At 43.7% G+C, this 13,920-nt stretch overlaps 1 protein-coding gene across 1 annotated transcript in view; it reads right to left on the bottom strand.

Moving 5' to 3' along the window:
* TLK1 (tousled like kinase 1) overlaps positions 1-13,598 on the bottom strand; it is a 65,439-nt gene extending 51,841 nt beyond the window's left edge. Inside the window, exon 1 of the mRNA XM_084288770.1 lies at positions 13,187-13,598. Within this exon, the coding sequence (XP_084144896.1) occupies positions 13,187-13,334 (148 nt within the window). The 5' untranslated portion in view covers positions 13,335-13,598. The remainder of the gene's footprint in view (positions 1-13,186) is intronic.
* Between the last annotated feature and the right edge of the window lie 322 nt (positions 13,599-13,920).

Raw genomic sequence — 13,920 nt, 5'->3', positions numbered from 1 at the left:
GAAAAAAAAAAGTCTAGTATGAAATCACACATGAATCAGTGAAAAATCAAGTTCAGGGCTAAAAGAAAAAATGTTTTAATTTCTAATTCAGCATCCACCCAGTTCACAGACAAAGAAACATCATATGTAATCATTTGTCAGAAATCTGGTTTTAGTCTTGCTCAGCATCATCATTAAAGAAATCTGCATTACAGCTGTTTCTCCTATCTAGTACTTTGCCTGATTTTAAACCAGCTTTCTTTTCTGCTATACTACCACTTTCATTCATTTAAGTTTTAGAACAAAGAAAGAAAGGATTCTCATTCTTTTCAGCACAGCTCTTTCCTGAGGACTGCCCATCTTGCATGCTGAATGAAGAACGGACCTCATGGAACAACGCCTGTGATCACTTGGATTAAGTTTTGTAACATCAGTGCAGTTAAAGCCCCAAGAACAACCAGGAGTTAGGAAAGAGCAGCTCTTAGTCTTCGATGTGGCAAATAAAACATACATATTCAAGACACTAATAAAAACGTGTAATTAATAACATCCACCATGTAGAAAGACCTGAAAACACAGCTGCATAGTACTTGTAGCACTACAGAACTAACCGCACTTACTTTAAAGGATGATGTCATTACAATGGCTTCTGAGGACCACAGCAAGCATAACTTAAGAACAAGTGTGACCCAAGCTCTTCTCCCCAGCCAACAAGAGAGAAAGCAGGAGTTCTCCTTCACAGAGCTCAGGCAAGGGAGGACCACGAAGATCCTCGGATGGCTGAAGTAAGCTTCCCAGAGCCTCCTCCTTACAGGTGACTTGACAGAGACAGACCAGTTTGTGCTACCCGGAGCAAATGGCTGGTGAATTGGGATGCATTTCACCCAGCATATGTTTAACCCTTCTGGTTCTACAACCCTGATGCTGGAGGTAACTACACCCCAAGTTGACCACATCAAGGATACTTTAAAAAACAGAATGAATCCAGCATTAAGTCTGCAACAGACTGGGAGAGGAGGCAGGGCCACGCCAGGCACACCCTGACAGCCCCAGCAGGCCAGCGCCTGCGCGTACAGGCACTGGGCACCCCTCACACACCCGTTCCCTTCCCTGGCAACATGGCCTCAGAGAGGAAAAGTCTGAGGATGACTAAACTTTAACAGTGAGTGAAATTCACTAACCCCAAACCCATCAGGAGCAAGAAAGTTTCATTGGCAGTGTTCTGGGGATGAGGGTAGGCAAGCCAGCAGCAGCCCGTGCCATCCCGCCTGGCACCCGCATAGCACCAGCACCAGGGGCACCGCTGCGCCGAAAGGCTCAGGCAAATTTCTGAGTGTGGGGGGCACGTGCTGACGCAAGTGACTGAGTACGCTGTGCAGGTCTGGGTAGAACTTAAAATAAAAAAATAACACAGCAGTTGAGTCTCTGATGACACTAATTTCAATCCTTAACAGCTACTCACACTACGTATTCTGCTAGTTACTTGAATCACTGATTCAGTCTTCGCTTACTACTTTCACGTAAGATAGTTTTCTGATTACAAGCTAACATTATTAGTTGTGCTACCAATCATTTATCAAATGGGAGAATTCCTACTAGAAATGTTTTATTTTTGTCAGGAACACTCTTCCACACACCTCCACACAGCTGGATGCAGAAACCAGTAGATTCAACCAGTCAATGGATGTAACAAAAAGCAATCGTAATGACCTGTCTTAACTTGAAGTCTAAAAAACCACAAGGAATTTCCATTATTAAAGACTGAAATGCTAAGAGGATCTGTTATTGCCAAAAAAACACAAACCTCCATTTGGACCTCTATCCGCTATGACCTTAGAAGTGTGTTTCATCTTCTGCTGGGCGGCACACCGCAGGACGCTGGGGAGAAGCTCCTGGGAGGCCCTCCCCCTGAAGCCGCGTGTCCCCGAGCGTCCCCTCAGGTTGTGCCTGAGTGCTGGGTGTGCTGTGCTGGTGGTGCCGCTGCCGCAGCAGCCACCTCTTCCCTTTGCAAAGCCAAGTCCTCCTGGCAAAACCAGCGCAGAGGCAGCTTCTGCTCCTCAGCCATCACGGTATGGGACAAATACGAAGGCCGAGCACGCGGTTGTCAGTTCAAAGAGGAAAATTAAAGTTCACAGAAGCTGAGAGGAAGCAGAGCAAGCTGATGGCACAGGAGGTCACGCTTGTGGCCAAGTGCTGTTAAGAAAGGGAAACCAGTGGTGGGAAGGCACAGCCTCAGGGACCCAGCTGGGGAAAGCGTGTCACTCTCTGTGCAGAGTGGGACGCGGGTGCACCAGCAGCACACAGGCAGATCCTGCACCTTCTGGCAGAGTCCCTGATATTGTTGCCTGACACCCTGCCTTCCTTCAGTATGACGGAACCGATGGTACACCAATGATGATCACAACAACATGACAGCCAGCACAGTCCCCCTCTCCCTCTCTTTTTGGTATAAACAAATGAAGAAGGAAGATTTAAGAAAAACGCTGGGAAGGTGGTGTCAGATGCTGGCAGGGACCAGTGCCTGTTATTTGCGCTTCTCTAGAACAGCAAAACAAGCAAAGGGCTCAGAGAACAGCACGCTGCGATTTAGTCAGGAGAACAAATCAGGTCAGCTTTCAATCACACAACACAAGGAAAAAAATCACTATTAAGGTCATTTACTGGAAACTGTTTTGCCATCACAGCTTCGATATTTCGTTCCCAAATTAAGATATATGTTGCAAAGATAACAAGTGGACAAAAAAAAAAAAAAAAAAAACACAAGAAATATAATACTAATGTAATATACAAACAGACAATATTTTTCTTTCAGCTTGACATGTTTTTATTCCTCTGGTCGAAAGCAAACAGCAATCTATAAAAAACTAAAACTCAAGTACAGTAAAACTAGTACTATTAATCTAGCAACCAAATTTTGTATTATCTGCAACACTCACCAGCAGGTTTAGCGAAATGGTGTATTTGAAATCACAAAACAAGTTTTGAAGAAGTACATAATAAGAGACAACATGATTTTAGAACATTCTTACTAGAAAGTGACCAAAGTTCGAGTAAGCTTGATGTGTTCATGAGACTGCTATGGCGGATGGAGAGTCCTAACAACAACAGGATTCCAAATGACCAAACAGCTCATGGAGACTTCACACACGTATTTTGTGTACACAAAAAAGCAAGTGTGTGCATGCATGATGCATAAAATTGACTGTTCCTTAATATTAACCACTTGGATGCTCTGGATGTGACAGCATAGGCCTGAAAAAAAGTATGGATGCGGAATACAAAATACCATCTGACAAGGTAGCAAAGACAATGGTATACTGGTGTTATCCATCTTAGGCATTATTAGCATCATAATCATTTAATAATACCATTTAATTAAAAAATGTAACATGCAATCAGATTATACAAGTTGAGATAAATCAAACAAACAGTTTGATTTCAAACTCATAAAATAACATGCACAGAAAAAAAAGTGCTTTTTTGGCATTTAATTTAAAAATTCTAAACCCTTATCTTCAGGAATTACTTCTACTGGCACCCTATATTAATGTTAAAATACAAAAATCCAACTCCTTACGGTGGCCTTCAAAATACTAAATACAAAGGTACTATAATAACGATTTCTCCACTTTATTCAAAGTTAGATCTTGTGGATAACTTGCAAGATAACTTTTTTAATACAGTTCAGTACCATGAATAGACCTACTGAAACTAAAGCTTAACATTAATATTCAAAAAGTTTCTAAAATATCTACCAAAGACACACCAACCACTCCCCAGAATACACCCTGCTCAAGGAATAACTGACTTGCAAAAGAAACTTAAAAAAAAAAAAAAAGGCAAAACAAAGCAAAACCCTAGTGATAAGTACTAATCAACCCATTTCAATAAAATAATCCATAACCACCAACACCAAAACTAAACCCAAAAAACAACTTAATGAAGGCACATCACCTATACCACCGCCATCATCACGATTATCCTCTCACTACAGTACAGGCTCTCACCTCACTGGTGAAGGGCACACACCAGGGGTAAAATGGCTGGGAAAAGAAAGTAGGACACTTTCCTGGATACACCTTAAAAAAGTGAAAGCACACAGAAGGGATTCTTTCCTGAAAAAAATAATTAGACAAAATCTTGAGAAAGCAAAGATGCATTTTAAAGCATTTTGATCTTTTCTCTCCCATAAAATCTAAGTTTCTACTATCTACTAAAGACTTGTCATAACCCACATCTCTTGTGAAAATACTGAGAAGACTATCCTTTTGCAGAGTTCTAATAAATACACATACTTCGCACAATCTCCTTGTTTTGAGCCTTCCAGAATGACCCACTTTGGTTTAAGCAGCATTGTTTTGATGCTTTCAATATGTTTTGCTGTGTGTTTTTTCTGTTTTTGTTCCCCCTTTTATTGCACACATGAAGAAAGCTGAGCTGGTACTTCATCATGCTGAACTTCTCCCACTCCTTCCTGCATTTACCTTTCATGAAAGGCTAAAGCTTAGAGTTTGACTGAATTTTCATTTGAAAAAATATATATTTTTTTAAATAAATACAGAAGTGAGCAAGGTTTAGGACAGAATGATTGAAGTTCTTTTTCTGAGAACAAGATGGTAAAAAACAAGTATGACTAGAAGATCAATGTGCACTGGTTATAAAGTTAATTTAAGGAATGTGCTAGCAATGACACTATGCTATGTGACAAATGCATTACTGTATTTCCAACTGATTTAAGCACATTTTACACCACCTTGTTTCCAATAAATTTCCTCTTTAAATGCTTTATTTCACAACTCTTTCATACACTAAAGATATGCTTGGACTTCGTATGTTTTCTTATTCAATTAATTCTCAGTGACCAATGCACAGAAAGGATTGGATTATCAGAAGATCCAAGTGGAGATTTTATGGTCTTTGGGAATGATCTTAAAAAGGTCAATCACTACAGAACACAAGGTATTATAAATAAGCAATTAATCTCATTAATATATGTAGCATTTTGATACAATTACTCCAATGAAAAGTTATCCTAAATAAGGGACATCATACTGCAATACGCACAACGCTGAATGGAAAGAAAGAGGTTACTTGAAACATATTTCTTCATTGAACAGCATATAACGTTGAACACTATCTTCCCAATACCGTATTTGAACTAAGACAAAACGTGATTATTTTCTACCAAGCCACAAAGTTTAGTTCAAAGGACATCAGCTGTAGGATTAGTTTTCATCAAATAATTCTGCCATTCCTCTTCAGATAAGGCATAAAAGGAAGGCAAAAGAAAAGTATGGGGAACATTATGAAAGATACCAAAGAATTTTTACTTTGAAAAAATTTCAGAACTTCTGTAACATCTTTTTATACAACTTTAATATAACTGTTAAAAACAGATCATTACCCATCAAGACTAGAAGCATTTGCTAATAAAGAACTCCAGCAACCAAAATAAAATTACACTTTCTAAACAATTGCTTTAGTTATAATTCTCTGTAAGTTCATTTTAAAAGACATGGTTCTACTAATGTTAAAGCATATTATTAATAACATGGGGATTTTGTTTTCAATTGTTTTATAATAAATACACCAACTTATTAAAGGATGCTTCTTCTCCCATCACCTTCACTAGGAATAAACTAAGAAATAAAGACTGAAATCTCCCTGGGGACCTAAATAGCTACAAAAAGGGTATTAGGGCACAAAACCAACCAACCAACCAACCAACAAAAATAACCAACCAAACAAAAAACACCTGCAAACGTTGGCTGAAACACAGCTGCAAAGTTTAGGACAAAACTGTGGAACTGATGGGAATGCAGTATTAACTACAAAGCAGCATTTATCAAATGCAGGTATACAGTGCACAGGCCTATTCAGTCTTAGCCACAGGGGTGCAAGAAAGACATACTAGAAATCTTACTTGTGGCATCACCTGAGTCTGTCTCCCTACAAACAAGAGCTCCCATCATTCAGTGGTGGAAGAAGAAACAGGAAATGCCTCTGTTATTATATCCAGGTGATCCCAAGAGCATCAGAAACTCATTGAGTGAAGTCCAGGACCATGATCTGAATTATATTATTTCAGACATATACAAGTTAAAAAAAAAAAAAAAAAAAAAAAAAAAGAACATTTACTTGTACGTTTAACATTACTTTCCAATTTATTGCTCTTATACATATCATTCAAAAGGTCTATGACTTACCAAAAAATAAATAAAGCGTAAGCTACCAGAATCCACAGCTGCAGGACACGGTGCTTGAAGCATCTACATGTTATGAGCTGAGGGTACAGGCATAAAACTAGGTAAGTATCTAAAAGGTTAGGCGTACATGGTATCATACAATAGATCTCTCTCTAAAGGCATCAAGATTTCCTGCTCTTCCTCAAAAGAGACATTTTGCTTCATTTTCTCTTACAGGTATAGCTGTATTAGAAGTCCAAAGAAAGGGAATGCAGTACTTGCAAATCTCCAAGTAATTACAGTCAGGCTTCATTTCCTCTAAAAGGCACTCTGGAATTTCTTGCCACCATCCCAATCTCTTAAACCCTGAAGTACGGAGTGCTTTGTTCATAAGGACATTACAAAGCACAGCGGCCTTTAAGTTTCCACCCACTTAAAGCTGTGCAGATATGATGAGGCAAGAGCCATTTCTTAATGCTCCTGCTGCTACCTCTCAGCAAGTGGAGGCAGCCTGGGGGAATACCGACCATCTCCCTTGATGTTCAGTTTCACATAAAAGCTCCTGTAAATGAAGTTCCGTATTCCAAAGCTACCAGATTCCCATCACAGTCTTGTAATCATCTAACCACCCCTAACTTTCATTCCAAACCTTTGAGGATACTTGTCAGCCTCGGAGACTCCCCACCTAAAGTTAAGAAGGCCTTTGGAGTATAGGATGTGTTACTTTTCTTATTTCTGTATTTTAAAAATAACCCCTGGTGTTAAAAATTAAGCTGAAAGCTTAATTTTGAACGGTAATTTATGGCGAGGCTTCATGTTTATGACCTATTAAATTCACACAGGTGAAAAACACATGTGAAGAGCATAAACCTTATTGCTGTGACGGTGACAGCACCACGCTGCTGGCAGGTGCCCACACGCAGCCCGGACGGGAGGGCCAAAGCCCTGAGCAACCTAGGCCTGTAGCCGCTCCTGCTGTTTTCACTTGCTCAGCTCCTTCAGTTCAGCAGCCAGTTCGCTCAGAACCAAAAGAGCAACCGATAATTCGGGAAGCAGAAGTCTTGATTTCTCTCCCAAACAAAGGAACGGCAACTGGGTATGTTCAGTTAACTTGAAATCTTGAAAGGCGCAGTGGCCAGAAACAACTAACTCATTTCACAAACTACAGACGATTCCACTTCTGTTTAATCTGCTTTAAACGCAAAACGCACTCGGATGTGTTTGTTTCTTCTTACGTATCTAGCACAATTAGGATTCGTTTTATTTAGCTAATAAAGTTAGCTAAAAGCTATCTAAAGCATAGGGAATTATGTTTCTTAAACACCAAGAATCTAGGCTGCGTAACCACTTAAGTAAACGCATATAGATGCGCCCCCCCCCGCCTAGCAAGAAGCGTGATCAAATTAGACCAATTAGAATCAACTTTTCTTTGGGAAAAATAATTAAGCACAAATGCAAATAAAATTAAAAACAATTATTTAATCAGGATTTCCTGCTTGCTGATTTAAGCCATGATTAAAATTAGTAATATAATCACTGATTTCAGTCAACCCTCCCAGCGCGGACCCACCCCAGCAGCTGCCCACCATCAGCCTCCAGCACGCCCAGCCCCAGCCGAGCCCTCCTGCCCTTGCTCCTGGGGCACACTTGGGCTGCTCTTCTTTTAAAGCTTTCAAACACTCACGTTTTTGCCACCTACCGCGTCTGCCCCTGGGAACGGCTGGTTGCCCCGGTTTTCCCGCTGGCATCTTCTGAAGCTCTGCTTGGGAAGGAAAGAAAGGAGGAAGACCTCCAGCAAGAGGCTCCTCAGGAAGGACACAGAACCTGGGCTTCTACCCCAAACTGAGTACCTCAATATGGACTGAGTCAAGACGAAAGGACATGGATCCAAAATACTTTCTGATGCTCACTAGCCCTTCTCCACTGCTGCAGAACTCAGTCCTTAAACACTGAAGACAGAAGTGCAGTGCCCGTCCCTTGCTATCTTTAGCAACCATTAGAAGTTTTTCAGTTACAAGCCCACCCGAGAAAACAGACTGTATTTTGAAGGCCAGTTTCTGTTTAACGGCTACCCTTGAGTCACCATCGGGACCTCCATGGAACTGCCCCACCAACACATTCTAAACAGAAAAGAAAAAGTAATTATTTTTCTTCCCCTACCCAACTTTAATTTCTACTTAGAGCAATCCAGCAACCCTAATTTCCCTCTTCCTCTTCCACAGCCAAAACACACCAAGCCAATGAAAAAGAAGCTCATAAAGACTGTAAAGACAAAACTTTTTCCCTGGTATACTTTTAGGTTTTAGTGGAGCCACAGTTCAGGAAATATTCTACTTCATAAACATATAGTATTTACTAAGTTCAACTCCAGCATTTACTTGTGCAAAAATTTCAGCGTGGGGGCAATATTTTTAGTGTTGGAGTAATCTGGATCAGGAACAAGTAGTACTTCAAAATGCCACCTTCAGTCAAACACACACAAAGTAGAGACAACTATTTAAGCCAGTCATGTCTCCATAATCTCCTTTCTTCAGGTAGTAAAACAGAGCTCACTGACCATGGACATACAACAGTCTTTTCCAGGAGCACTTAAAATAGTATTTTACAACCATTTAGAAGAAAATCCAAGGTAGTAACAACAATAACTGCAGAACAAAATTATTACAAAGAAGCAAGCTTATTTCAGCTTGCTAAAGAAAAATTTTACTTGCTGAAAAAAAATACAGAAAAAAATCAGAGAAATAACATGCTTCTTATCTGAATGGAGGTAATAACAAATAAATACAGCCTATCCTTAAAGATATCGATTCTCTCTCCATTTAAAATGGAATAGGTTAATGGGAAACTCCATTCTAGGCAAGTTAAAACAGAACTAAAACAAAACAATCACACAAACATTAATTTGCTTTATTCTCTGCAACACTTGCCTTTCAGAAAACCAGATTCAAACAAGTGCCCATATTAAAAAGGTCTTTTTCCACTTCTCACTTGGGTACACTATAAAATCTCGTAAGAATTTGGCATTAGCTCAGTGTAAGAAACACATCTGCAACAGAAACAGCAGTAATATCACAAGCTAGAATCTGTGCATTACCAGTGGAACAACATTAAGCCTTACACAACACCTGCTGTAGCCAGCCTAAATACGATTGATGTGTTTATGCCATGTAGATATACACCCATCACCTTCAACAGCAAATGCTCCCATTCTTCTTTATTCCCACATTTACCGGCCAAATCCGTAAGATTCTCAAAGCTCTACATCTACAATTAAACAGTAAGAAATGGCAATAAACAAACTTACTGAGAGCTTACTGGTTAAGGAAATAAAACAGTTGAGTTTTTACACTATAAAAAACAAAAACAAAAAAACATGCAAGTTTTAATATAATAAGGTAGGTTTCATGCACATGTACTAACACTATATCACTATATGAAGCACTTGTGACACAAACCCGTACCTACAAACATTTGCTAAGCTGGAAACTTGAAGAACAAAAACCTGTATGTCTATGCTCAGATGGACAACTACCATCGTATTTTAGGTAACAATGAATACAAATACTATACATTAATCAAATTAAGAAATAATTATCACCAAAGTTCGCTACACATACAACATTAGTCCTTCAAACAGTGCTTAATAAATAATGAGGTTATTTACCCTGTTGTCATCATATGTTAACTTGGGTTCAAATTCTAAAAGTGCACCTTCACGTTCCTGCCATGGCAATTCAGAGATGTGTTTGGTGGTGTTCTGCTTTTAACAGCAGTCTTCAGAGTCAGAAGCACACAAAACAACCTGCAAAGCTCCATGCCTGACTACCAGTCACTGGGGCTCTGCCTCAGCCCCTGAAGAGGAACTATTCGAAGATACTCACACATCCATCCCCAGACTTCTTCCCTCTGCCTTGTCATCCCCCATTTACAAAACAGCGCTCTTCAACTCACCAGTTTGGTCTCCTTATGGGCACTCTCCTTATAGGCAGCCACAAAGCAGTCAACAGTCAAGAAACTTATGTGGCACGAGATCTAGCTATACGATCACATATGTTATTTAAAATAACAAACAGTTATCGTAAATTCCCTATAGCCCATATTGTATGGCTTTTGAACAAGAGACCAAATATACCACATATAAGTTACTGGCATATAAAATAATTGATATAACTATGGGAATTTAGATACTGAATGGAGAGGGAAACATGAGATAGTTCTGGTATAGTAAAAGTGTATGGCTACCATTGTACTTAAGTCCAGTTCAGTATTTTCATTTTGAAACCCCAAAAACCTAAGTCAAATCCGCATAGCTATGCCATGATGCCCCTGTAAGTCAAGACATGAGAAGATAACACCTGATGAATTATAATGACGTATTGCTACAATATTGTAACACACTTCAGAAGAGATTAATTATTTTCTTTAATTTCACCCTGTATTTCCTAAGTAGTCCCTTTTCAATACTGACAAGGTACTATATTTACAATTAAAAAACAAAACAACAACAATAATAAAAAAACCCACATCTTTGGGTGACAGTTTTATATATGTCAGAGGTTTGTTTGTTTGTTTCTGCTTTCTCAATATTAGTGGCTCAAAGAATGCTTTCAGGACTTCCTAAATCAGGGTGCTGGGGGTTTCTGTTCTCAATAAATTTTTAGAAGATGGTGAGAGCCATGCGGGCAGGTACCAAGTCCTCACAGCAGTGAGGCCTGTGTTCCTGAGGTCAAGGAGTGGGGCTGGGTCCCACAGATCCAACAGCAAGACCAGGACCAGGCCCCAGACCCAGCGAGAGCATGGCTCAGAGCTCGCCCAGGCTTACGGCCTCACACACCGCTTCCGACATGTCCGTGACCTCCGGCAGCACCGCAAGGGCTCATCAGTCCAGACCACGTGGGCACACAAACTCCTATGAACACACCACACTGCGTTTCAAACATTGTGAGCTCCTTAGTTCGGTCTGCCATGATTCTTGCATGCACACAAGCCAGTGTCTGTGAACGCACTGACATGCCCCTATTTGATAGCCTATTGCTTTCATGCATGATGCTTCACTGTAAAATACATGTATATGAATGAAGTAAGGTGTGCTGCTACCATCCCGCCAGTTTAAACAGAAATTGTAGATCCAAGCACTGCTGATAGCCTACACCGATTCTCAAGCATAACTACCTACCTCTGCCACATAATCATCACAACACAGGAACGCTATGCAAATAAAAGTACATTATAATACCAAGCACATACCAGGGCTATCATTACTCTGTAACCCCTGAATCTGAACTACACGATGTAAACCATCGCGCCCAGGAAAATCCAACTGCATGAGTTGTGAGAAAAAAGTAAAAATCATCATCGTCACCTTAAAAAATTAATTTCACAACACTGTTTTTCCATGCCTAGATAACACACTCAATGAATGCCGGTTTTCTTTAGAATAAATAACATATATAAATTATACATAAATACAAATATATATATATATATATGTATATGTATGTAATACTGCAATAATCATTTCAGGCTTGTATGCCAGGCATATGAAATATATTCAAAAATACCTCACATATGCACCCTATATGAATATTATATGCACACTCATTCATAACAAGCATTGCGACAGTGATGAAACCTACTCTCCATAAAGTTAAAATCAACTGCATATTCAGCTGGCGGTGGCTGCTTTTGAGAGCATCAGCTTTCGAGAGCACAGGAGCACAAAATGCCTGCCACTTTACTCAGCATCTTTAACATATACGGTAATCCCTCTCCAGGTACTTTCTAGAGCATTTCATGTCAATCTACCTGGAGGAGCGTGTGCAGAAGTGACAGAGAGTGACACAAATCTGACAACTACTGGCATGGAAAATGGAGAACCACGTCCTACATTACGCGTTTTCAGGATAGCAGATCCCCGTTACCAAGTCCTTAAATTGCTTATCAACAACAACAACAACAAAAGCTACAGGAAGACTTGAAAAACAAAGACTCCCCCTTCTCGCTATCATTTCTATTTAAAGTTAGCAAGTTTCCTGCTTAGGCAGCGACATTTTGCAGACGCTAGAAGAAAAGCTATACGGAATTCGTTAAACCGGGGCAAATCGAGTAAAATTATACAACTGTTTAGTATGCAAGTATCTGTGTATAAAAGTTCTCCTCCGCCACCAGCCGACATTCAGCAAGTAGTTATTTTAGCTGAAAGCTCCGAGCCCTTCACCAGCTGTATAACTGCTACATCTTGTGGCAATCCATCTCAATGCACGGAGGAAAAAACAGACAATAAGCGAAACGGAATAGAAAGGGGACTTGTTTGCTCGTAACCTTCATACAGATATTCCCTGCAAACACCCACAACACCCCGCTCTGGCTGTCGGTGTAACACAAGAGGGGAGGAGCAGGGGAGGGAGGAGAAAAATATTATCATCTAAGACGTGATGGAGGAAAGGAGAAAGTTGCAGTCATTCCGTGGTGGCCGTAAGGTGCCCTGTCACCTCGGGCCGCAAAAGCAGCCGCTCCCGAGGGCGTCTTCGTGCTAGGGACAAACGCTGCGATTTCGGTCCCTCTCTCTGCCCCACCTCCATGCTGCCAAAAGTGCCCGACTCCTTCCATCCAGCAACAACGGCCGCATCCACCAGCACCTCCGGCGCGCCGCTGGAGGAGGAGGAGGAGGAGGATAAGGAGGAGGAGGAGGAGGGGAAGCCGCTGTCGGGGAGGACGCGGCGAGCGGCCGCCCGAGGAGAGCCGCCGCGGGAGCAGAGGCGAGCGCCCGCCGCGGGAGGACGGCCGGGAGCGGAGCCGGCCGCAGGGGCACCGAGGAGGCGCCGAGGAGCAGCGGCGGCGGCGGGCGGGGGCGGCGCGGCCCCGCTCGCCCGAGGCTCCCCGCGGCGCCGCCGGGCCCAGGGCTGACCCCGCGCCGTCGCCGCCGCCTCTCCCCGCCAGCCCGGGACCGGCCTCCGGCGGCGGTCGCCGGGCCCCTCCCCGAGGGCCGGGCCCCCCGCGCAGCCCCGCGGCGCGCCGGTTACCTTCCTTGGGCGGCCTGCCGGGCGGCGCGCCGTGGAGCTGGGAGGCCGCCGCCGCCGCGGAGCAGCCCTGCAGGCTCGGTGGGGACGTGGAGAGCCGGGACCAAGATGGCGGCCCCTCCAAACTTCCACTGCTACTTTGGACACTCATCAAGCTACTTTCCTGGAGCCCGGCAGCCGCCGGGGGCGGCGGGGGAGGCGGCGCGGCGGGGGGACACCCAGCGCCGCGCTCATGGCCGGGGGGCCGGCCCGACACCGGCGCGACGAGGCCGCCGGCGGGGCGAGGGCTCCGGAGGCAGGCGGGGCGCGGGAGGGACGGGGCGCGGGGCCGGCGCAACCTGCCCGCACCTCTGCACTGCGTCGCCGCCGCCGCCGCCGAGCAGCCGCCTGTGTGCGAGCCTAACCTTCCCCGCCGCCGCCGCCGCCGGGGAGGGGAGGGGAGGGCGCAGGCGGGGAGGGGTCATGCGCAAACACGAGCGCTGCCGAGCGAGCGCCGCGCTCCGCCGGCGCCCAGCCGAGCCGCGCCGAGCCCAGCCCAGCCCCAGCCGCCCAGCGAGCGGCGCCCCCCGCGCACGCACCTGCCCCGGCCCGGCCCCAGGCGGCCGCTCGGCCCCGGCCCCGCCGCCCCCGCCCCCGGCCGCCGCCCCCGCTGCGGCGCGCACCGCGGGCGCTGCCCCCCGTGCCTGCGGCGCCGGGGCCGGGGCCGGGGCCGGCTCCCCCGAGGCCGCGCCGCTCAT

The sequence above is a fragment of the Netta rufina genome (assembly GCF_964035555.1).
Source record: "Netta rufina genome assembly, chromosome: 6".
In the NCBI taxonomy this organism is placed as follows: Eukaryota; Metazoa; Chordata; class Aves; order Anseriformes; family Anatidae; genus Netta; species Netta rufina.
The sequence above is the reverse complement of the archived record's forward strand: the minus strand, read 5'-3'. Positions and strand labels throughout refer to the sequence as shown.